The 25,689-nt window shown below is 45.6% G+C and overlaps 1 protein-coding gene across 1 annotated transcript; it reads left to right on the top strand.

The window, feature by feature from the left end:
* Positions 1 to 8,882: 8,882 nt before the first annotated feature.
* Positions 8,883 to 25,124, top strand: XKR6 (XK related 6). Its single transcript, XM_040347616.1, has 3 exons — positions 8,883 to 8,896; positions 9,331 to 9,581; positions 24,111 to 25,124. The coding sequence occupies exons 1-3, from the start codon at positions 8,883 to 8,885 to the stop codon at positions 25,073 to 25,075; spliced, it is 1,230 nt and encodes a 409-aa protein (XP_040203550.1). The 3' UTR covers positions 25,076 to 25,124.
* The last annotated feature ends 565 nt before the right edge of the window (positions 25,125 to 25,689 follow it).

The following is a 25,689-nucleotide window of genomic DNA, read 5'->3' as shown; positions in this document are numbered from 1 at the left end:
TATTTGCAAACGTTTTACGCAAACGACGGAAAATTCAACGCTGTCCCGACGTCCATACTTAACATTGCGTACGCCTCATAGACCCAGGGGTAACGTTACGCCGAAAAAAGCCTTACGTAAACAACGTAAAAAAAATGTGCCGGGCGGACGTACGTTTGAGGATCGGCGTATCTAGCTAATTTGCATACTCTACGCGGAAATCAACGGAAGCGCCACCTAGCGGCCAGCGTAAATATGCACCTAAGATCCGACGGCGTACTGAGAGTGGGATATTAAAACGCCTTAAAACTCATTCCCCCAAACAATGAAAAAGCTCTTCAATGAAAAAAAACAGTAAACGCTTTCCCCAACTGTCAGTATTTATGCCCCACGTCCCTCCCGGAGGAGGGACGTGGGGCATATTCTTAAAGATCTGAGGCGGCGGAACGTATGTCCTTTACGTTACGCCGCCGCAAGTTTAAGTGGCAAGTGCCTGATTCCCAAACCACTTACCTGTAAACTTGCGGCGGCGTCGCGTAAAGTCCACCCGCGCAAGCCCTCCTAATTCAAATGATCCTGGTAGGGGGCGTGGATCATTTAAATTAGGCGCGCTCCCGCGCCGATCATAATGCGCATGCTCCGTCGGGTAAATTACCCGACGAGCATTGCGCTAAATGACGTCTCACGGACGTCATTTGTTTTGACTGTAACGTAAATGGCGTCCAGCGCCATTCACGGACGACTTACGCAAACGACGTTAAATTTTAAAATTTCGACGCGGGATCGACGGCCATACTTAACATTGAGTACGCCACCTAGGGGGCATGTTTATCTTTACGCCGCGTATCGCTTACGGAAACGACGTTAAAACACTACGGCGGGCAAGCGTACGTTAGAGAATCGGCGTGACTAGTCATTTGCATATTCTACGCTGACCGCCACCTAGCGGTCAGCGTAAATATTGCAGCCTAAGATACAACGGCGCAGGCCGTCGTATCTTAGGCATGTTTAAGTGTATCTCAGTTTGAGAATACACTTAAACATAGGATCGGACTTACGTCGGCGTATCTGCTGATACGCCGGCGTAAATTATTTGAGAATATGGCCCATCATCTGGGATCAATGGCCAAATATGGCCAATGTGTTCAGTGTTGTGCTGAACTCATGTTCAACATAAACCTGAAGCTCATCCCTGTTGGAGGTCAAAGAGCCGCTGTGAAAACCGCTATGATTCTTTTTTTATTTTTTTTATTTTTTTTTTATTTCCAGGATTTGAAGGTATAATAAAATAACAGGCTACCAAGGACTGACATCTGATAATCGTACCAATTACACATCTATAACAGGTTTATTCCATGGGGTTCGCAGCGTTTTTCAGTTTTCTAGGCAATTACAGAAATGTATGAAAACTGTGTCAGAGGGCAGAGTCGTGGGAGTCTGGGAATTGTAATGCTCGAGATCCGCACAATGGTAGAATCCCAAACACTCTACCATTAAAGTGTACAGTCATGTAAGATGGAGGTTACGTATTTTAGTGTGATGCTTGAAATTGCAAAATTCCTGCGAATCTCAAAGTCATTTTGGGTGGGATGCAGGGCCGCCATCAGGAATTATGGGGCCCCTTACACAGCTGCAGGCATGGGCCCCCTGGGAACCGGGGGGGGGGGGGTGCTGCCACCTGAAATTGAGAAGCGGGGGGGGGCGCCCTTTACAAAAAAAAGAAGAAGGGCCGGCGTACTTTCAAATTTCCCGCGTCGTATTTAGTTTGAATCCTCAAACCAAGATACGACGGCTTCTGGGTTCGATCCTTCGGATCGTAGGTGCAATACTTCGGCGCCCGCTGGGTGGAGTTTGCGTCGTTTTCCGCGTTGGGTATGCAAATTTGCGATTTACGACGATCCACAAACGTACGCGCGGCCGTCGCATTTTCTAACGTCGTCTGTAGTCTGCTTTTTCCGGCGTATAATTAAAGCTGGTATTTTGCGGCGTATACATAGACTTGCCATGTTAAGTATGGCCGTCGTTCCCGCGTCGAAATTTTAAATATTTTTTTTTTTGCGTAAGTCGTCCGTGAATAGGGATGGACGTAACTTACGTCTAAGTTAAAAAAATGACGTCCTAGCGACGTCATTTAGCGCAATGCACGGCGGGAAATTTCATTGACGGCGCATGCGCAGTTCATTCGGCGCGGGGACGCTCTTCATTTAAATGAAACCCGCCCCCAACCCGCCCAATTTGAAATCCGCCGCCAGAAATACACTACGCCGCCGTAACTTACGGCGTAAACTCGCTGGGGATTCGAATATACGCCAGGTAAAGTACGGCGGCGTAGTGTATCTCTGATACGCTGCGCCAATCTACATGTATGTGGATCTGGCCCGAAATAAAGAAAAATATATATAAAAAAAGAGGGGTAGCCATCCGGGGCCCTGGGGACCTCTGGGCCCTTTAATAGAAAGAAATAAAACATATATTATATATATATATATATATATATATATATATATATATATATATAATATATATATATATTATATATAAAAAGAAAGAAAAATAAATAAAATAATATGAACAAAAATGTTATTTTTTTTATAAAAAAAGGGGGTTGCCATCTGGGGCCCTGGGGACCTCTGGGCCTTTTATTAATAATAATATTAATAATAATAAATATATATATAAAAAAATAAAAGAAATACAAAAATATATAAAATAGAGATGTTTTTTTTATAAAAAAAAGGGGGGTTGCCATTTGGGGCCCTGGGAGCCTGTGGGCCCCTTACAGGTGTACTGAAAGGTTTGGGAGGAATATGGGGTTGCATTGTGTATTCTCAGCAGAATCTTCCTAAATCCCCAGAGGAAAGGAGAGTTTTTTGCGAATGTGACAAAAAACGCGCTAAAACATGCTTGCGGTGCCATTAGTACCCCAAATGTGTATAGCAGTCGCACGTTTTGTTGCGTATTTTCCATCCGACAAAACGTGCATAAACATGAATCGCCAGTGACTTGGTGGCAAAATGTTGTACTTGAGCTTCTTCTTGATGCATTTTTTGCGTGGCAGGCAGCCAATTTAAGTCAACGGGATGTCACGCCAAAAACGTGGGGCGCCACTACGCTCAGATGTGAACATGGCCTTAAGTTGTACCATAAAACTATCCTGAGAAACGTGTTGAGCAAAGAACTTCAGCTAATCTCTTCTGTAGATAGATGACATGGTCTAATGGTTGCAAATACTTCCCTAATAATGTCTCAATTTTCAATTTTATGAATTGGAGAAGGGGAAGGGTGTGGGTATACCATCATTAGTGACCAGAGAGGGGAATGGTCCCTTGCACCAGTCATAATTCCTTTGTTATGTTATGTTATATATGGGGGATATAGTGGGGATTGGGGGGATATGGAAATGCAAGAGGGATGAGTTTGGGTGAGAATTAGGCTGGATGAGTGTTGATTACTCAAATTCTGGTACGTAGGAGGAAAAAAGTTAATTAAGAGAGGAGGAGAAAGGTGGTGATAAGGTTAGGGAGGAAGGGATTAGGGGATTCCTCAACCTGCATTGCCAACCTTCACAAATAATATCATAATACTAAGTTCTGGTAAATTTAACAAGATAAGCCTGCTTTAATTAAAGCTAAGCTCCCCAGATATTCTGTTGTAGTTGTGAAAGTATTCCAAGAGAACAAGTTCTTTCGAAAGCTTTCTTTCGTTCCTTTGATAGTTGAGGAAACATCCTCCAATATTTCAGTACCGTTTGTTCGTACAAACCACTGTTGTAAAGTGTGGGGATTGGGCTTAACTTTGCTGGAACGCAAGCAGAATTTACACTAAATAGTGAGTTCTTGTACTTTTTTGGGGAATAAAATTGTGGTGGAGAAGGAAGAAGGTGGGATCATGCATAGCATTGAGATCCATCAATTTTAGGGATATTTCCACCACCTTCTGCCAGAACTCTGGTCAAAAAAAGTATGGAGTAAGGTTCCCTCACCTTCTTCAAAACACCAGGTGGAGGGCTTAGTTGGAAAGAAAGTATATAGCACACTGGGGACTCCTTTGACCATTTCTATGTGAATCGTAAAGGCTGTGACTCATCCCTAATAATAAGTAGAGAATAAAGAGAGGAAAGTGTATGTCTGACTGGACCCTGACCACCGTCCAAGGCTTTAAAGGATGTGAACATGTGGGGATAAAAGTTAGAAAGTGATGAAGTTGACACGTTCTCCAAAACCCAAGGAAAGAGTAAAGGGCATCTTTGGACAAATGCCACCAATGATGGCTAGGTGCATTGCCAAAATTAGACTGTATGCCAATTTCTGATAATTGATGATGATCAAGGCCAAGTCAGTTGGCACATTCTTCAGGACCAAAAATGGAAGCATAAAGGGGATCTTTGAAAAAAGTCACCAATTATAACCAGGATGCATTGCTAAAATGTGAGACTGTATTCTAATTTATGACAGTTGACAGTAGTCAAGGTCCAGTCAGTTGACACGTTCTCCAGAACCAAAGAGAAGAGTAGAGGAGGTCTTTGGACATGGCCACCAATGATAACCAGGACTGTACACTGCCCAAATGCGAGACTATATCCGATTTTTTGACAATTGGCGATGGTCAAGGTCCAGTCAGTTGACATGTTCTCCAGAACCGAAAAGAAGAGTATAGGGGGTCTCTTGACATAGCCACCAATGATACCCAGTATAGTGCATTGCCAAAATGCAAGCCGGTATCCTAAATTTTGACAATTGACGATGGTCAAGGTCCAGTCAGTTGAGACATTGTCCAAAACCAAAAGGAAGAGTAGAGTGGGTTTTTCGACAAAACCACCAATAATAGTCGGGATGGTGCATTCCCAACATGAGAGATTGTATTCTACTTTCTGACAATTGACGATGGCCAAGGTCCAGTCAGTTAACACATAATCCTGAACCAAAGGGAAGAGTAAAGCGGGTCTTTGGACATAGCCACCAATGTTGGCTAGGATGGTGTATTGTCAAAATGTGAGACTGTATTCCAATTTCTGACAACCGACGATGGCCAAGTTCCAGCCAGTTGACACATGTTGCAGAACCAAAGGGAAGGGTAAAGGAGGTCTTTGGACATAACCACCAATGTTAGCTAGGATGGTGCATTGCCAAAAATGTGAGACTGTATCCCAATTTCTGACAATTGACGATGGTCAAGATCCAGTCAGTTGATACATTCTTCAAAGGGAAGAGTAAAGGGGGTCTTTGGATATAGCCACCAATGAAAGCCGGGATGGTGCATTGCCAAAATCCAAGACTGTATCCTAATTTTTGACGATTGGCGATAGTCAAGATCCAGTCAGTTGACATGTTCTCTAGAACCAAAAAGAAGAGTATAGGGGGTCTCTTGACATAGCCACCAATGATACCCAATATAGTGCATTGCCAAAATGCAAGACAGTATCCTAAATGTTGACAATTGAAGATGGTCAAGGTCTAGTCAGTTGAGACATTTTCCAGAACCAAAAGGAAGAGTAGAGTTTTTTTTTTCCGACAAAGCCACCAACAATAGTCAGGATGGTGCATTGCCAAAATGAGAGACTGTATTCTACTTTCTGACAATTGACGATGGCCGAGGTCCAGTCAGTTAACACATAATCCTGAACCAAAGGGAAGAGTAAAGGGGGTCTTTGGACATAGTGAGACTGTATTCCAATTTCTGACAACAGACGATGGCCAAGTTCCAGCCAGTTGACACATTTTGCAGAACCAAAGGGAAGAGGTCTTTGGACATAACCAACAATGATAGCTAGGATGGCGCATTGCCAAAAATGTGAGACTGTATCCCAAATTCTGACAATTGTCGATGGTCAAGGTCCAGTCAGTTGACACATTCTGTTGAACCAAAGGGAAGCGTAAAGGAGGTCTTTGGACATAACCAACAATGTTAGCTAGGATGGTGCATTCCCAAAAATGTGAGACTGTATCCCAAATTCTGACAATTGACGATGGTCAAGATCCAGTCAGTTGACACATTCTGCAAAGGGAAGAGTAAAGGGGGTCTTTGGATATAGCCACCAATAAAAGCCGGGATGGTGCATTGCCAAAATGCAAGACTGTATCCTAATTTTTGACGATTGGCGATGGTCAAGATCCAGTCAGTTGACATGTTCTCTAGAACCAAAAAGAAGAGTATAGGGGGTCTCTTGACATAGCCACCAATGATACCCAATATAGTGCATTGCCAAAATGCAAGACAGTATCCTAAATTTTGACAATTGAAGACGGTCAAGGTCTAGTCAGTTGAGACATTTTCCAGAACCAAAAGGAAGAGTAGAGTTTGTTTTTCGACAAAGCCACCGACAATAGTCAGGATGGTGCATTGCCAAAATGAGAGACTGTATTCTGTAAAGGGGGTCTTTGGACATAGCCACCAATGTTAGCTAGGATGGTGTATTGTCAAAAAGTGAGACTGTATTCTAATTTCTGACAACTGACGATGGCCAAGTTCCAGCCAGTTGATACATTCTGCAGAACCAAAGGGAAGAGTAAAGGAGGTCTTTGGACATAACCAACCATGTTAGCTAAGATGGTGCATTGCCAAAAATGTGAGACTGTATCCCAATTTCTGACATTTGACAATGGTCAAGGTCCAGTCAGTTGACACATTCTGTTGAACCAAAGGGAAGAGTATAGGGGGTCTTTGGACATAGCCACCAATTATAAAGTGCATTGCCAAAATGCAAGACAGTATCTTAAATTTTGACAATTGGCAATGGTCAAGGTACAGTCAGTTGAGACATTCTCCAGAACCAAAAGGAAGAGTAGAGTTTTTTTTTTTTTTTTTGGACAAAGCCACCAATAATAGTCAGGATGGTGCATTGCCAAAATGAGAGACTGTATTCTACTTTCTGACAATTGACGATGGCCAAGGTCCAGTCGGTTAACACATAATTCTGAACCAAAGGGAAGAGTAAGGGGGGTCTTTGGATATAGCCACCAATGAAAGCCGGGATGGTGCATGGCCAAAATGTGAGACTGTATCCTAATTGACAACAATTAACTTTAACCAATGCTGATCACGTTTAAAATAATTACTAAGGGCCAGATTCATAAATATTTGCACTTGCGCCACATATCAGTGATACGCTACGCCGCCGTACCTTACCTGGCGGAATTTCGAATCCTCAGCGATTTTGCGCCGTAAGTTACGGCGGCGTAGTGTATTTCTGGTGGCGGAATTCAAATCGGCGATTAGGGGGCGTGATTCATTTAAATGAAGCGCGTCCCCGCGCCGATTGAACTGCGCATGCTCCGTTTTGAAATTTCCCACCGTGCTTTGCGCGAAATGACGTTGCAACGACGTCATTTTTTGAACTTAGACCTAAGTTTCGTCCATTCCTATTCACGGACGACTTGCGCAAAAAATTCAAATTTCGACGCGGGAACGACGGCCATACATAACATGGCAAGTCTATCTATACGCCGCAAAATAGCAGCTTTAACTATATCCCGGGAAAAGCCGACTAGCGACGACGTAAGAGAATGCGACGGCTGTGCGTACCTTCGTGGATCGCCGGAAAAAGCTAATTTGCATACCTGACGCGGAAAACGACGCGAACTCCACCCAGCGGGCGCCGAAGTATTGCACCTATGATCCGAAGCCGTACGAAGCCGTACGCCTGTCGGATCGAAGCCAGAAGCCGTCGTATCTTGGTTTGAGGATTCAAACTAAAGATACGACCAGGGCCGGATTTGCTCTCCCTGCCGCCCCAAGGCCAGGTTCCGCAATGCACCCCCTGCCCGCCAACCGAACTACACCCCCCCCCCCAAATCAACGGAGAATGGCACCCGGATGGCAGGAGCGGTCAAATATTTTTTTTCTTTTTTTTTTACTTTTATATCCCTTTTTTTATTTTTATTTATTTGTAGCTTGTCGCTTACTTTTTTTTATTTTTGTATAATTTTCTTATTATTTTTCTTATTCTTTACTTGTTTATTTTATTAATTTAATTTAATTATTATTTCTTATTATTTATTTATTTTTTTATCAATTTTTTTCACTTTGTGTGATAGCAATTGGAGGTGACAGGTTCTCTTTATTGACCATGCCACCTCCAAAACAGGAGTCCTAGCACTGTGCTCGAACTCCTGTCACAGCTGAGATGGGAAGAGCACTGTCTGTTACGGGCGTCGGGGGAATCCATGCCACTGCCGCCCCTTGGCGCCCTGCCGCCCCAAGGCCTGGCCTCAGTGGCCTTGTGGGAAATCCGGGGGGCCTGGATACGACGCGGCAAATTTGAAAGTACGCCGGCGTATCAGTAGATACGCCGGCGTACTCGCTCTGTGAATCTGGCCCTAAGGGCTCATTGGAACCTCAGAGGTTTACAACCTTCACAGCACGCGTTGCACCGCATTGCTACGCACAGTAGCGCACTAGTTGGTTGTAAAAAAAATGAGGCATGTCTGATTTTTTTGGGTGTTGCTTAGAATAAGCTGTACTGATGCAAAGACTTGTTGACATACAATGCGCCGTGCAATAATGCATTGCAATGGACCAGATAGTTTTAAATGGGCTCTGTTACCATCCTAGGAGGCAAGCTTGATTGTTAATTATGAAGGTTTATTGTTTCTGGTAGGGTGGGGGTGGTGTTCATGTTTTTATGGTCCTCAACAAACACAAAAAAAAAAAAAAAGTACCTAAATGCAAATATTTTAAATAGCGGTAAAATGAATACTCTTCAAATCTATAAAGTGACAAACACTTTGAATTAATTTCCATTTGTGCACTGATAGGTTCTTGCTGGTATTTTTTTTGGGCTGTCCTTACATGACCCCAATTTTAAGCGTTGAAGGCTTATGGCGGAGGGAGTGCTAGTCTTGTGCTGGAGTACCATCTAGTGGACACATTCAAAAATACATCATGCCACTTTTACAATGATTATCATGAGTGACCCCAGGTAAATTCACTAAAGGATAAGTCAACCTAAAAGAAATAAAGCATTATAACTATGATTAGTGGACGGTGGGTCCAATGCCAGGCTTCTGCAGACTCTTCCTCCAGTTGTCTATCCTTACGGAGGTGTGGGCTTTCAATTGGAGAGCTGGAAGACGTGTCAATGGATTATGAGTTTTTTTTTTCCATTGAGAACCACGTCTGTTTCCTATGGTGATAGATTTTTTATTCACAGAAGGTTTGTTTAAGTCAGGGGTCTACAATTCCCATCATGCTTAGTCATGTCTGTGAATGTCAGAGTTTTACAATGCCTCGTGGGATATGGAGTACCGCAACAGTTGGAGGGCCGTAGTTTCAGATTCCCTGGTTTAAGTGATGTCATATCTATGCACTCCTTCGATCTACATATGAATGAGATAGGCTCTCTGAAACTGTTAGTTTACCAATGCACCCGAACCGCATTAACCTTCTTTTTGTGTGTGTTCTCTTTAGATACATTCGAACCATGTACCTGGGCATTCAGAGCCAGAGGCAAAAGGAACACCGACGTCGCTTTTATTGGGCTATGATGTATGAATATGCAGACGTCAACATGTTACGCCTCCTGGAGACATTCCTCGAGAGCGCCCCTCAACTGGTGCTACAAATCTGCATAATGATACAGAAGAACCGGGCGGACACGCTTCCATGTGAGTTATCCTTGTGTTGTGTGGAGCGCATACACTGTGCTGAGAACATCGTCAATGTACCCGTTATGGAATGGGTCTATGGGCTGAGGCGATGAGTTCATCCCTCGAGTTTCCTCTCCTCGCCCGGGGGTTGTTGGTTATGGGTAATGACTCAAAGGGCAGAATTGTAGATACAGCTGGATGAAAGGAACTAGTAGTAAAGGGTCACATTCAACTGGACTTGTTCTGTAATAGTGAAGATGTCTTCCAACTAGACCAAGTAGACTCCATTTCTAATGAATGTCAGGAACGTACTTCAGCGTTTTTTTATCCATACTGGTAACTCTGTCGCCTTATTCCAATTACCATGAATGTGTCAAGATAGATGCTGATTGTCCAAGAGGCTGCATAATATAAGGAAGCCACTTGGACAAGAGACGAGGCAGGACACATCTTCAGCATTACAGAACAGGTTCGATTTAATGTGACTAATTACTACTAGTACTATTCGAGTGCCAAGAGTCAGCAAAATGTTTCACATTAAGTGTCACACCCAATTTGTGCACCATCACACCTAAGATCACCCCAATTCCTGCACCTTCACACCTCAGATCACCCCAATTTCTGCACCTTCACACCTCAGATCAGCCCAATTCCTGCATCTTCACACCTCAGATCACCCCAATTCCTGCACCTTCCTCTGGATCAACTGTGGGTATGGAGTTGGGTGTATAGGATTTTACTGTGTTTTTTATTTTGTTTTTTTATTTTTTGTGGTTGAACTGGATGGACTTGTGTCTTTTTTCAACCTGACTAACTATGTAACTATGTAACCTTCACACCTCAGATCACCCCAATTCCTGCATCTTCACACCTAAGATCACCCCAATTCCTGCACCTTCACACCTCAGATCACCCCAATTCCTGCACCTTCACACCTCAGATCACCCCAATTCCTGCACCTTCATGCCTAAGATCACTCCAATTCCTGCACCTTCACACCTCAGATCACCCCAATTCCTGCACCTTCACACCTCAGATCACCCCAATTCCTGCGCCTTCACACCTCAGATCACCCCAATTCCTGCACCTTCACACCTCAGATCACCCCAATTCCTGCGCCTTCACACCTCAGATCACCCCAATTCCTGCACCTTCACACCTCAGATCAGTCCAATTCCTGCACCTTCACACCTCAGATCACCCCCAATTCCTGCACCTTCACCCCTCAGATCACCACAATTCCTGCACCTTCACACCTCAGATCAGCCCCAATTCCGGCACCTTCACACCTCAGATCAGTCCAATTCCTGCACCTTCACACCTCATATCAGCCCCAATTCCTGTACCTTCACTCCTCAGATCACCCCAATTCCTGCACCTTCACACCTCAGATCACCACAATTCCTGCACCTTCACCCCTCAGATCACCCCAATTCCTGCACCTTCACACCTCAGATCAGCCCCAATTCCGGCACCTTCACACCTCAGATCAGTCCAATTCCTGCACCTTCACACCTCAGATCACCACCAATTCCTGCACCTTCACACCTCAGATCACCACAATTCCTGCACCTTCACCCCTCAGATCACCCCAATTCCTGCACCTTCACACCTCAGATCAGCCCCAATTCCGGCACCTTCACACCTCAGATCAGTCCAATTCCTGCACCTTCACACCTCAGATCACCACCAATTCCTGCACCTTCACACCTCAGATCACCCCAATTCCTGCACCTTCACCCCTCAGATCACCCCAATTCCTGCACCTTCACACCTCAGATCACCCCAATTCCTGCACCTTCACACCTCAGATCACCCCCAATTCCTGCACCTTCACACCTCAGATCACCCCAATTCCTGCATCTTCACACCTCAGATCAGTCCAATTTCTACACCTTCACACCTCAGATCAGTCCAATTTCTACACCTTCACACCTCAGATCACCCCAATTCCTGCACCTTCACACCTCAGATGACCCCAATTCCTGCACCTTCACACCTCAGATCACCCCGATTCCTGCACCTTCACACCTCAGATCACCCCAATTCCTGCACCTTCACACCTCAGATCACCCCAATTCCTGCACCTTCACACCTCAGATCACCACAATTCCTGCACCTTCACCCCTCAGATCACCCAATTCCTGCACCTTCAGACCTCAGATCACCCCAATTCCTGCACCTTCACACCTCAGATCACCCCAATTCCTGCACCTTCACCCCTCAGATCACCCCAATTCCTGCACCTTCACACCTCAGATCAGCCCCAATTCCGGCACCTTCACACCTCAGATCAGTCCAATTCCTGCACCTTCACACCTCAGATCACCACCAATTCCTGCACCTTCACACCTCAGATCACCACAATTCCTGCACCTTCACCCCTCAGATCACCCCAATTCCTGCACCTTCACACCTCAGATCACCCCAATTCCTGCATCTTCACACCTCAGATCAGTCCAATTTCTACACCTTCACACCTCAGATCAGTCCAATTTCTACACCTTCACACCTCAGATCACCCCAATTCCTTTACCTTCACACCTCAGATGACCCCAATTCCTGCACCTTCACACCTCAGATCACCCCGATTCCTGCACCTTCACACCTCAGATCACCCCAATTCCTGCACCTTCCCCCCTCAGATCACCCCAATTCCTGCACATTCACACCTCAGATTACCCCAATTCCTGCACCTTCACACCTCAGATCAGCCCCGATTCCTGCACCTTCAGACATCAGATCAGCCCTAATTCCTGCACCTCCACACCTCAGATCACCCCAATTCCTGCACCTTCACACCTCAGATCAGCCCCAATTCCTGCACCTTCACACCTCAGATCAGCCCCGATTCCTGCCTCTCCATTCCTCAGATCACCCCAATTTCTTCACCTTTGGACCTAAGATCACCCCAATTGCTCCACCTTCCCACCACAGATCAGTCCCTATTCCTGCACTTTCACACCCCACAGCTTTCACTGGTTCCTCTTAATGGCCTCCACATTGTTGATATCACCTGTAGTGACATGCAGGTCGGCAAAAAGAACCAATGAGCTACAGGGGACTCTGGAGATTGACCCTGCCGGAATTGTTAGTTACCCAGGCGTACATAAGGACGATTTTTGATAAACATAGAGAAGTGGCAATCAGCCGTGTGGTCTGCAGGAGAGGTAAGTATGCCTTCTCCCTACCCCTACAGACTGTTCTTGGGAAAGGGATAGCTTTCTTGTTAGGCCCCTTTCCCAAGAGCAGTCTGATCGGATCCGTCTGTCCATTTTTTAGGCGATCGAAACCCTCCATTCTCCTCTATGGAGCGGCGGATGTATACGAACGTGTCCGTTTACCTCAATCCGATCTGATCCAGCAAAAAACAAATGGGGGGGGGATCTGTTCCCTCCCATCTGGTCTGGATCAGAGGGTAGTCAAGTGTAAATGGACAGCTGGTTTGTTTACATCTGATGGCCCATAGAGCAGAGCGGGCTGTGTCGCTTTGTATTAGCTGAGCAAACACGGACCTGTCATCTGCCGGCTCCACTCAGCTCAGCAGATGATCAACGGACAGATCTGGCCCGCCGTGTGAAAGGGGCCATAAAGTTTAGCATAGTGACAGACCACTTTGAAATAAGGATTTTTTTTCCCATGGCCTTCTATAAACCCTTAACCACTTCAGCCCCGGAAGAATTTACCCTCCTTCCTGACCAGAGCACTTTTTGCGATTCGGCAGTGCGTCGCTTTAACTGACAAACAAAATTGGCGTCCTTTTTTTCCCACAAACAGAGATTTCTTTTAGTGGTATTTGATCACCTCTGCGGTTTTAATTTTTTGTGATATAAACAAAAATAGAGCGTCAATTTTGGAAAAAAAGCAATGGCCCAGATTCAGTAAGCAATTGCGCCTGCGTAACCATAGGTTACGCAGCGCAATTGCTGACTTGCACCGGCGTAACGAGTGCTCCTGATTCAGAGAACTCGTTACGCCGACTGCAGCCTAAAATCTGCGTGGCATAAGGCTCTTATGCCACGCAGATTTTAGGCTGCATTCTTGTGTTGACCGCTAGGGGGCGCTCCCATTGTGGTCAGCGTATATTATGCAAATTGCATACTTACGCCGATTCACAATGTTGCGCGGGCCCTGCGTACGCAAGGTACGGAGTTTCCGTACGGCATCTTTAGCGTAAGGCTGCCCCTTCTAATAGTAGGGGCAGCCAATGCTAAAGTATAGCCGCCGTTCCCGCGACGTGAAATTTGAATTTCACGTCGTTTGTGTAAGTGATTCGTGAATGGCGCTGGACGCCATTCACATTCACTTTGAAGCAAATGACGTTCTTGCAAAATCATTTGCCGCAATGCACGTCGGGAAAGTTTCCCGACGGAGCATGCGCTCTACACTCGGCGCGGGAGCGCTCCTAATTTAAATGATTCCCGCCCCCGGCGGGATCATTTACATTGCGCGCGCTTAGGCCGGGCAATTTTGCCGGCGCGCCCTCGCAATTTACGGAGCTACAGCTCCATGAATCGAGGGCAGCGCAAAATATTTGCGTGGGCGCAGGGCAAATATAGCGCAGATCTCTTTGAATCTGGGCCAATATTTTTTTCTTTTTGCTATAATAAATATCCCCAACACATATATAAAAACACATTTCTTTCTCAGTTTAGGCCGATACGTATTCTTCTACACATTTTTGGTAAAACAAATTGCAATAAGTGTATATTGATTGGCTTGCGCAAAAGTTATAGCGTCTACAAAATAGGGGATAGTTTTATGCACTTTTATTAATATTTTTTTTTTTTACTAGTAATGGCGGCGATTTGCGATTTTAATCGTGACTGCGACATTATGGCGGACACATCGGACACTTTTGACGCTATTTTGGGACCATTCACATTTATACAGCGATCAGTGCTATAAAAATGCACTGATTACTGTATAAATGTGACTGTCAGGGAAAGGGATAACCACTAGGGGGCTAGGAAGGGGTTAAGTGTGTCCTAGGGAGTGATTCTAACTGTGTGGGGGCGTGGCTTACTGTGACACGACATTGATTGCTAATCCCGATGACCGGGAGCAGACGATCAGTGTCCTGTCACTAGGCAGAACGGGTAGATTCCTTGGGCTAGATTCAGGTAGGGGCGCGCATTGTTATGACGGCGCAGCGTATCGTATTTACGCTACGCCGCCGTAAGTTAGAGAGGCAAGTGCTGTATTCACAAAGCACTTGCCTTCTAAGTTACGGTGGCGTAGCGTAAATGGGGCCGGCGTAAGCGCGCGTAATTCAAATGAGGATGAGGGGGCGTGTTTTATGTTAATTCTTGGTGACCCGACGTGATTGGCGTTTTTCCCGAACGGCGCATGCGCCGTCCATAGAATTTCCCAGCGTGCATTGCTCCAAAGTACGCCGCAAGGACGTCATTGGTTTCGACGTGAGCGTAAATTACGTCCAGCCCAATTCGCGAACGACTTACGCAAACGACGTAAAAAAATTCAAAATTTGACGTGGCAACGACGTCCATACTTAACATTGCGTACGCCTCATAATAGCAGGAGCAACCTTATGCCGAAAAAGCCTAACGTAAACGACGTAAAAAAATAGCGCCGGGCGTACGTAAATTTGTGAATCGGCGTATCTAGGTCATTTGTATATTCTACGGCGAAAACGACGGAAGCGCCACCTAGCGGCCAGGGTAAATATGCACCCTAAGATACGACGGTGTAAGAGACTTACGCCAGTCGCATCTTAGGCTAATGTCGGCGTATCTTGCTTTCTGAATACAGAAAGAAGATACGCCGGCGCAGCTTTGAATTTACACGGCGTATCTATAGATACGCCGGCGTAATTCATTGCTGAATCTAGCCCCTTGTTTACACTGACCTCTCCCTGTTCTGCTGCTCTGTGACATGATCGCGGGACACCGGCGGCAGGAATTTTATGGCATTTTTATTAATATTTTTTTTTACCAGTAATGGTGGATTTTTATCGTGACTGCGACATTATGGTGGACACATTGGACGCGTTTGTCGCTATTTTGGGACCATTCACATTTATACAGCGATCAGTGCTATAAAAATGCACTAATTGCTGTGTAAATGTGACTAACAGTGAAAGGGATAACAACTAGGGGGCTAGGAAGGGGTTAAGTGTGTCCTAGGGAGTGATTCTAACCGTGTGGGGGTGTGGCTTACTGTGACACGACATTGATCACCAATCCCGATGACAGGGAGCAGACGATCAGTGTCCTGTCACTAGGCAGAACGGGTAGATGCTTGTTTTCACTTGCCTCTCCCCGTTCTGCTGCTCTATGACCCGAGCACGGGACACCGGCAGACATCGAGTCTGCGGGTCCTGCGGGCATGGTCACGGACCTTTTGCAGCAGGGGCGCGTGCCCGCACAGTGCAAAATTCTAAGTAACGTAAATATACGTAAATATACGTTACTTTGCGCGGCCATGCCATTCTGCCGACGTAAAAGTACAGGAGGCGGTCAGCAAGTGGTTAAAGCCTAGTAAACACGTGCCAAATGTCAGGCGACATCGACCCCTGTGTACAGCAGCCGGCCCGACAGAAGCCCTTTGTCAGAGGGTCATGATGGGAAAAAAAAGGTCTGGCAACCAGCTCCCATTCAGCTGACCGGAGTGTGCTGGCGGGGGGCGTCCCCCAGTCAGAACACAATAGCATAGCGGGGGTGATCGCTGTATAAACATTGGATTGTTGGTACAGTGGCTCTGACCTGAGCTGCCAGTTTGTTTGTTTTCGTTCAGAAGCTAGTAGTGTGTATGAGGCTTACTGTAAGTCTATGAACAATACACATATAAACAGCACGACTATGAATGTATAAAAACCATACAGTGGCCCAGATTCAAGAAGCACTTGCACCCGCGCAACCATAGGTTACGCAGCACAAGTGCTTACTTGCTCCGGTGTAACGAGTGCTCCTGATTCAGGAACCTCGTTACACCGACTGCAGGCTAAAATCTGCGCGGCATAAGGCTCTTATGCCTCGCAGATTTTAGGCTGCATTCTTGCGGGGGCCGCTAGGGGGCGCTCCTATTGTGTATCAGCGTGTAGTATGCAAATTGCATACTACCACTGATTCACAAGCTTGCGCGGGCCCCGCGCAAGCCAGGTACGGAGTTTCCGTACGGCTACTTTTAGCGTAAGGCTGCCCCTTCTAATAGTAGGGGCAGCCAATGCTAAAGTATAGCCGGCCTTCCCGCGCCGTGAAATTTGAATTTCACGGCGTTTGCGTAAGTGAAACGTGAATGGCGCTGGACGCCATTCACGTTCACTTAGAAGCAAATGACGTCCTTGCGACGGCATTTGCCGCAATGCACGTCGGGAAAGTTTCCCGACGGAGCATGCGCTGTACGCACGGCGGGATCATTTAACTTGCGCGCGCTTACGCCGGGCAAATTTGCCGGCGCTACTGCGCTACTGCTCCGTGAATCGAGGGCAGCGCAAAATATTTGCGGGGGCGCAGGGCAAAATCGTTGCCCTGCTCCCCCGCAAATATCGTGGAATTCTACTTGAATCTGGGCCAGTGCTTCCAGAAAGTATTCACAGCACTTCACTTTTTCCACATTTTGTTATGTTTCAGCCTTATTCCAGATATTATTAAATGTATTCTTTTCCTCAAAATCCTGCAAACTATACCCGATAATGACAACGTAAAAGTTTCTTTGAAATCTTTGTAAATATATTAAAAATAAAAAATCACATGTACTGTACATAAGTAATCACAGCCTTTGCTCAATACTTTGTTGAAGCTCATTTGGCGCCAATTACAGCCTCAAGTCTTTTTGAGTATGATGCCACAAGCTCGGCACACCTATTTTTGGGCAGTTTTCCCCATTCTATTTAGTAGAACCTCTCAAGCTCCATCAGGTTGGATGGGGAGCGTCGGTGCGCAGCCATTTTCAGATCTCTCCAGAGAGGTTCCACCGGGTTCAAGTCTGGGCTACTCAAGGACATTCACAGAGTCGTCCCGTAGCCCCTCCTTTGTTATCTTGGCTGTGTGCTTAGGGTCATTGTCCTGTTGATGAACCTTCGCCCCAGTCTGAGATCCAAAACGCTCTGGAGCAGGTTTTCATCAAGGATATCTCTGTTCTTTGCTGCATTCATCTTTCCCTCAGTCCTGACTAGTCTCCCAGTTCCTACCGCTGAAAAACATCTCCACAGCATGTTGCTGCCACCACCATGCTTCACTGTAGGGGTGGTATTAGCCAGGTGATGAGCAGTGTCTGGTTTCCTCCAGACACGATGCTTGCCATTCATGCCAAAGAGTTCAATCTTTGTTTCATCAGGCCAGAGAATTTGGTTTCTCATGGTCTGAGAGTCCTTCAGGTGCCTTTTGGCAAACACCAGGCAGGCTGTCATGTGCCTTTTACTGAGGAGTGGGCTTCCTTCTGGCAACTCTACCATACAGGCCTGATTGATGGAGATGGTTGTTCTTCTGCAAGGTTCTCCTCTCTCCACAGAGAAATGCTGGAGCTCTGTCAGAGCGACCATCGGGTTCTTGGTCACCTCCCTGACTAAGGACCTTCTCCCCCCGATCGCTCAGTTTGGCCAGGCGGCCCGCTCTAGAAAGAGTCCTGGTAGGTCCAGACTTCTTCCATTTATGAATGATGGAGGCCATTGTGCTCATTGGGACCTTTAATGCTGCAAAAATGTTTCTGTACCCTTCCCAAGAGTTGTGCCTCGATACAATCCTGTCTCAGATGTCTACAGACAATTTCTTGGACTTAATGGCTTGGTTTGTGCTCTGACATGCACTGTTAACTGTGGGTTCTTCTATAGACAGGTGTGTGCCTTTCCCAATCATGTCCAATCAACTAAATTTACCACAGGTGATACACAAGTTGAAGAAACGTCTTAAAGATGATCAGTGGAAACAGGATGCACCTGAGCTCAATTTTGAGTGTCATGGCAAAATCTGTGAATACTTATGTACATGTTACATATACAGTTACATAGTAGGTAAGGTTGAAAAAAGACACAAGTCCATCAAGTTCAACCTATGTGTGTGATTATATGTCAGTATTACATTGTATATCCCTGTATGTTGATGTCATTCAGGAGCTTATCTAATAGTTTCTTGAAACCATCGATGCCCCCCGCTGAGACCACTGCCTGTGGAAGGGAATTCCACATCCTTGCCAATCTTACAGTAAAGAACCTTCTTTCTACGTAGTTTAAGGTTAAACCTCTTTTCTTCTAATTTTAAGGAGTGGCGACGTGTCTTGTTAAACTCCCTTCCGCAAAAAAGTTTTATCCCTATTGTGGGGTCACCAGTACGGTATTTGTAAAGTGAAATCATATCCCCTCTCGAGCATCTCTTCTCCAGAGAGAATAAGTTCAGTGCTCATAATCTTTCCTCATAACGAATACCCTCCAGACCCTTTATTAGCTTTGTTGCCCTTCTTTGTACTCTCTCCATTTTTAGTACATCCTTCCTGAGGACTGGTGCCCAGAACTGGACAGCATACTCCAGGTGCGGCCGGACCAGAGTCTTGTAGAGATCGAGAATTATCTATTTATCTCTGGAGTTAATCCCCTTTTTAATGCCAATATTATGTTTGCTTTGTTAGCAGCACCATGCTGTTGCTGAGCCTATCATCTACTAGGACCCCCAGGTCCTTTTCCATCCTAGATTCCCCCAGAGGTTCTTCCCCCAGTGTATAGATTGCATTTGTATTTTTGCCACCCAAATGCATTATTTTTCTTTTTTTTTACATTGAACCTCATTTGCCATGTAGTTGCCCACCCCATTCATTTGTTCAGATCTTCTTGCAAGGTTTCCACATCCTGCGGAGAAGTTATTGCCCTGCTTAGCTTAGTGTTGTCCGAAAATACAGAGATTGCACTGTTTACCCCATCAGATCGTTTATGAACAAATTAAATAGGCTTGGTCCAAGCACAGAACCCTGGGGGACCCCACTACCCACCCCTGACCTTTTTGAGTATTCCCCATTTATCCCCACTCTCTGAACTCGCCCCTGTAGCCTGTTTTCAGTCCATGTACCCTATGGTCCATGCCAACAGACCTTATTTTGTATAGTAAACGTTTATGGGGAACTGTGTCAAATGCTTTTGCAAAATCCAGATACATCACATCTACGGGCCTACCTTTATCTAGATGGTAACTCACCTCCTCACAGAAGGTTAATAGGTTGGTTTGGCAAGAATGATTCTTCATGAATCCATGCTAATTACTGCTAATGATATAGTTTTCATTACTAAAATTGTGTATATAGTCCCTTATCATCCCTTCCAAGAGCTTGCATACTATTGATGTTAGGCTAACTGGTCTGTAATTCCCAGGGATGTATTTTGCGCTATTTTTAACATTGGTGCTATATTGGCTTTTCTCCAATCCGCTGGTACCATTCCAGTCAGTAGACTACCAGTAAAAATTAGGAACAATGGTCTGGCAATTACTTGACTGAGTTCCCTAAGTACTCTCGGGTGCAAGCCATCCGGTCCCGGTGATTTATTAATGTTACGTTTCCCAAGTCTAATTCAAATTCTGTCCTCTGTGATGTGTCATCATGAGGATAAACACTGCAGTTTTGGTTACTGAAGCCCCCCGATTCCCTCGTGAAGACTGAGGAGAAGAATAAGTTCAATACCTTCGCCATCTCCCCATCCTTTGTAACCAGATGACCTTCCTCATTCTTTATGGGGTCAATGTGGTCTGTCCTCCCTTTTTTACTGTTTACATACTTAAAGAATTTCTTGGGATTTTGTTTGCTCTCCTCCGCTATGTGTCTTTCATGTTCTATCTTAGCCGCCCGCATTTCTTGTTGCATTCTTTAGTCTGAATGCTGATGATGATCCCTCAACCCTGTATTTTTTGAAGGCCTTCTCTTTTGCTTTTATATGCATTTTTATATTAGAGTTAAGCAATCCAGGACTTTTGTTCGCGCTTTAAAATGTATTACCCAATGGGATGCACTGGCTAATGGTCTTATTTAATATGCTCTTAAAGCGAACCCATCTCTCCTCCGTGTTCTTTGTGCCTAAGATTTTATCTCAATTTATGCATTCTAGCAAGGTTCATAGTTTAGGGAAGTTGGCTCTTTTGAAAATCAGGGCCAGATCCACAGTGAGAGTACGCCGGCGTATCTACTGATACGCCGGCGTACTTTCAAATTTCCTGCGTCGTATCTTTAGTTTGACTCCTCAAACCAAGATACGACGGCATCTGGGTTCGATCCGACAGGTGTACGGCTTCGTACGCCTTCGGATCGTAGATGCAATACGATCTGGGTGGAGTTCGCGTCGTTTTCCGCGTCGGGTATGCAAATTAGCTATTTCCGACGATCCACGAACGTACGCGCGGCCGTCGCATTCTCTTACGTCATCTCTAGTCGGCTTTTTCCGGCGTATAGTTAAAGCTGCTTTTTTGCGGCGTATAGTTAGATTTACCATGTTAAGTATGGCCGTTGTTCCCGCGTCGAAATTTGAATTTTTTATTTTTTTTGCGTAAGTCGTCCGTGAATCGGGATGGACGTAAGTCACGTCTAAGTTTAAAAAAATTACGTCCTTGCGACGTCATTTCGCGCAATGCACGGCGGTAAATTTCAAAACGGAGCATGCGCAGTTCATTAGGCGCGGGGACGCGCTTCATTTAAATGAAACACGCCCCCTGATCGCCGATTTGAATTCCGCCGCCAGAAATACACTACGCCGCCGTAGCTTACGGCGCGAAATCTTTGAGGATTTGAAAGAACGCCAGGTAAGGTACGGCGGCTTAGCGTATCTCTGATACGCTGCACGGGTGCAGATCTATGTGGATCTGCCCCTCAGTGTCTTTGTATTCCCCTTATGTTTCCTTTTTGTGTGATTTATACTGAAGCCAATTGACCTCTGATCGCTGTTTCCTAAATTGACCCGTATTTCCACATCCGTGATCAGGTCTGTATTGTTGGTAATCAGAAGATCTAGTAACACTTTATTTCTAGTTGGTTCGTCTACCATCTGACCCTTAAAGATGTCCTGCAAGACATTTAGGAACTGGCGAGCCTTAGACGAATGTGTGGTTCCCTCCGCCCAGTCTATGTCTGGATAATTAAAATCCCCCATTATGATAACACTTCCCATCCTTTCTGCTAATCCAAATTGGGATAGAAGGTCAATCTCCTCCTCCTCCCTCAGGTTAGGGGCCTATAGCATACTCCCGGTATTGTTTTCCCCTTAGCTTCATCCCTTTGGAGCTCTACCCATAAGGATTCAACCTCCTCCCTAGCTCCCTTAGTGATGTCATCTCTCACATTCACTTGTACATTATTCTTGATTAATAGACAAGTTCCCTCCCTATTTTTTACCCCCTCTATCCCTGCGATAAATGGTATACTCTTGAATGGTTGCCAGCCAATCATGAGAGCTATTCAACCAGGTCTCTGAAATTCTGATGTGATTTTTCGTTTTTTCTTTTGAATAAATTTGCAAAGATTAAAAAAAAAACGTATTTTACGTTGTCATTATGGGGTATTGTTTGTAGAATTTTGAGGAAAAAATATATAATACACCATATTGTCAAAAGTATTGGACCACCTGCCTTTACACGCTCATGAACTTTAATGTTTAAAGGTGTTCTATTGGGTTGAGGTCAGGACTCTGCACAGGCCAGTCAAGTTCCTCCACCCCACACTCGCTCATCCATGTCTTTATGGACCTTGTTCTGTGCACCGGTTCCAAATAATTTGGTGGAGGGGGGGGGGGGTTTCAGGGGCTGGGCTTGGCACGCTAGTTCAAGTGAAGGGAAATCTTAAGATGTCAGCATATCAAGACATTGATGAATGCTCCCAACTTTCTGGGAACAGTTTGGAGAAGGCCCCTTCCTATTCCAACATGTCTGTGCACCAGTGCACTAAGCACGGTCCATAAAGACATGGATGAGCGAGTTTGGGGTGGAGGAACTTGACTAGCCTGCACAGAGTCCCAACCTCAACCCGACTGAACACATTTAGATTAAATTAGAGAAGAGACTGCAAGCCAGGCCTTCTCGTCCAACAAATGCGCTTCTGGAAGAATGGTCAAACATTCCCATAGACACACTCCTAAACCTTGTGGAGAGCCTTCCCAGAAGAGATGAAGCTGTTATAGCTGCAAAGGGTGGGCCAACTCAATTCTGAACCCTACAGACTAAGACTTGGATGCCATTAAAGTTCATGTGTGTCTAAAGGTAGGCATCCCAATACTTTTGACAATATATTTTATTTATGTATGTAATATGTATATTATGTATATTGTATTAGTAATGGATTGCATACTCAGCCTAGTGCTGGCAACTGTGTTTACCCCAATATAGGAGCACTGCACTGGCTGGACCGAGGAGCTGCAAAGAGAAAGAGAACAGCCCACACCTACTTCTAGCTCTCTCCTCCTCTCCTCATCATGTCCAGCACGCGACTGACAGGAGTAGTGATGCTGCTGTCACTACCCCTGTCAGTCTGTAGATGGGGGGGACTTGCCATTTGGTGCCATTTTCCTCACAAAAAAACACTGCACCTCCTCCATCCCCTTTCCCTGCAGTCTCAAACCTGGTCATTGGAGCCACTTGGCTGAAGGCATGATTCATTATGTGTGGGTGACAGATGGTGTTAAAGTTCACCCCTCTCTTCTGGACAATCAACATCTTCCTTGACACATTCCATGGTGATTGAAATAAGGTCAATGAGTTACCTGTGTGGCCTTAAATACTGTAGCAAGTTTTTGACACTTTGAACTGAGGAAGCTACATGCGGTGCTGGGACAAGGTCTTCTAGAGCCAAACTGTGCCCCCCCCCCCCCCATATGTATGAGCATTATGTGTAAGCAAAGCCCCCCCCCCTCCCAGAAAAAAATTTGAGTACTAATCTGCATGCTTATCATCTAAGCATATATTTTCCCTACTCCCAGAACAAATCCACTCCCCCAAAAATCACAACTTCTAGCACAAATCTTTTACAGTTCAAATCCCTCAAATTTCCTATCCGAGTGCACATCTTACCCCCCTCCATCCCACTTCAAATGCCCTCCATCTCCCTTCTAGCTCAAATCCCCCCCTCCAAAAAAAATCCCCATCTAGCAACAATTCCCCCATTCATCCCTACTAGTGCAAATCCTCAGACCCCCAAAAAATGTCCTCTCCGAGCACAGTTCCCTTTTCCCCCCTCTACCATATCACCTCTTATAGCAAACCCCCCGATCTCCCCTCCTTTCCCCTACATCCCTCTCTTAACACAAATACCCCTAAATCACCACTCCTAGCACCCCCCAAACTTCCCCTCCTAGAACAATTCTTACCCCCTGCTTCCCCCCAAATTTCCCCTCCCAACACATATTACTTCATCTCCAATCTCCTTGTAGTGCCCCCCACCTCACATGATACCACAGCGCCCAGGGCATAGTTGAGGTGCAAAACAATATCAGCATTACAAAACAGGCCTTGCTGAATGTGAATACCTACTACAGAGGTATAACTGTCTGTGGGCATCATGTGACATTGCGCACCATTACCATGAATAATGTAACCATGCTAAGCTTCTTCTATGATTATCTTCTGGCAGGTGTCTCCTCTGTGGCCTCTCTGATGTCCCTAGCTTGGGTGCTAGCCTCCTATCACAAGCTTCTACGGGACTCCCGGGATGACAAGAAGAGCATGAGCTACAGGGGAGCGCTCATCCACCTCTTCTGGCGACTCTTCACCATATCGTCCCGGGTTATCTCATTTGCGCTCTTTGCTTCAATCTTCCAGCTCTACTTTGGGATCTTTGTAGTGGTCCACTGGTGCATCATGGCCTTCTGGATCATTCATGGTGGGACAGACTTCTGTATGTCTAAGTGGGAGGAGGTCCTCTTCAACATGGTGGTAGGAATCGTGTACATCTTTTGCTGGTTTAACGTAAAAGAAGGCCGGACTCGTTATAGAATGTTCGCTTATTACACTGTTATCCTGACAGAGAACGCTGCCTTGACGTTCCTGTGGTATTTCTACAGAGATCCTAACACAACTGACTCTTATGCTGTGCCAGCGCTGTGTTGTGTTTTTCTTAGTTTCGCCGCCGGGATCGCATTCATGCTCCTGTATTACGGCGTGTTGCATCCCATGGGGCCACGAGCTAAGATATTTGCCAGCTCCTGTTGCGCCGAGCTGCTCTGGGGCATTCCTTTGCCCCCCGACGTTGAGCCCATGGCGCCACAAACCCCCGGGCACCGGGGGGCCCAGTCAACGCCCACCAGAGTAGCGGCGGAGCAACAGGATGACCTGGCAACCGACACGTGCTTGCCCGTTTTCCAGGTGAGACCAATGGTGCCATCTACTCCATCCGGGCGCCCTTATTACCCAGAAGGGCCCCTCATAAAGATTGACATGCCAAGAAAAAGATACCCAGCCTGGGATGCTCATTTCGTGGACAGACGATTAAGGAGGACTATCAACATTCTTCAATATATCACCCCCACAGCTGTAGGTATTAGATATAGAGACGGTCCTCTCTTGTACGAGCTTCTACAGTATGAGTCTTCTCTCTAATGCTCTACTTTCAGAGGAACCTTATTTTTGTTTACGAGGAAAAAAAAAACACAGCTTATTGAAAAGAAAAAAAAAAAACACACAAAGAAAAAAAGCTTGCCAAGAGCTTTATTTCTGGTTGCTGTAGGTATACAAAGATATTCTCTATGTTTTGTAAGTAAAAAATGAAAAAAAAAGAAGACTATTCTTTGTTGTTCTACATAGGAGAAAACAGTATTGAACCATCCACGCTACGGTCTGGGGTGGGGAAAAGTTGTCTCCACTCCATATTTTATACATTATACACCAAGTGTAGAGAATTTATGGGATTGGTGCTGATAGAAAAAAAAACAAAAAAAAAAAACTAACCTTCAACTGCCTTATGCCCTTTTGGTGCTGAGTTTCATTAACTACTGTCACCTCTCTAATGCAAAATCGGTGGTGGTAGTCAGGAAAGAGATCAAGCCTTTTTCCTTTTTTTTTTTCCTTTTTTTTTCGTTTGTTGACTGGCTACTTTCAATGAGGTCAAGGTCTGGAGCGCAGCCGAGACTGAACAAGACCCCTCCCCCCCCCCAGAAGTTGTCATCTCACACCGAGGATGTAGATATCCAACTCTTGCTTAACCCTTTCACTGC

This window comes from Rana temporaria, chromosome 4 (genome assembly GCF_905171775.1).
Source record: "Rana temporaria chromosome 4, aRanTem1.1, whole genome shotgun sequence".
In the NCBI taxonomy this organism is placed as follows: domain Eukaryota; kingdom Metazoa; phylum Chordata; class Amphibia; order Anura; family Ranidae; genus Rana; species Rana temporaria.
The sequence above is the reverse complement of the archived record's forward strand: the minus strand, read 5'-3'. Positions and strand labels throughout refer to the sequence as shown.

What these genes read in the sequence shown, in the direction of transcription:
- XKR6 (XM_040347616.1), top strand. An exon ending in CCGGGCGGACACGCTTCCAT is followed by an intron (nt 9,582 to 24,110) that starts GTGAGTTATCCT and finishes ATCTTCTGGCAG; the next exon opens with GTGTCTCCTCTGTGGCCTCT.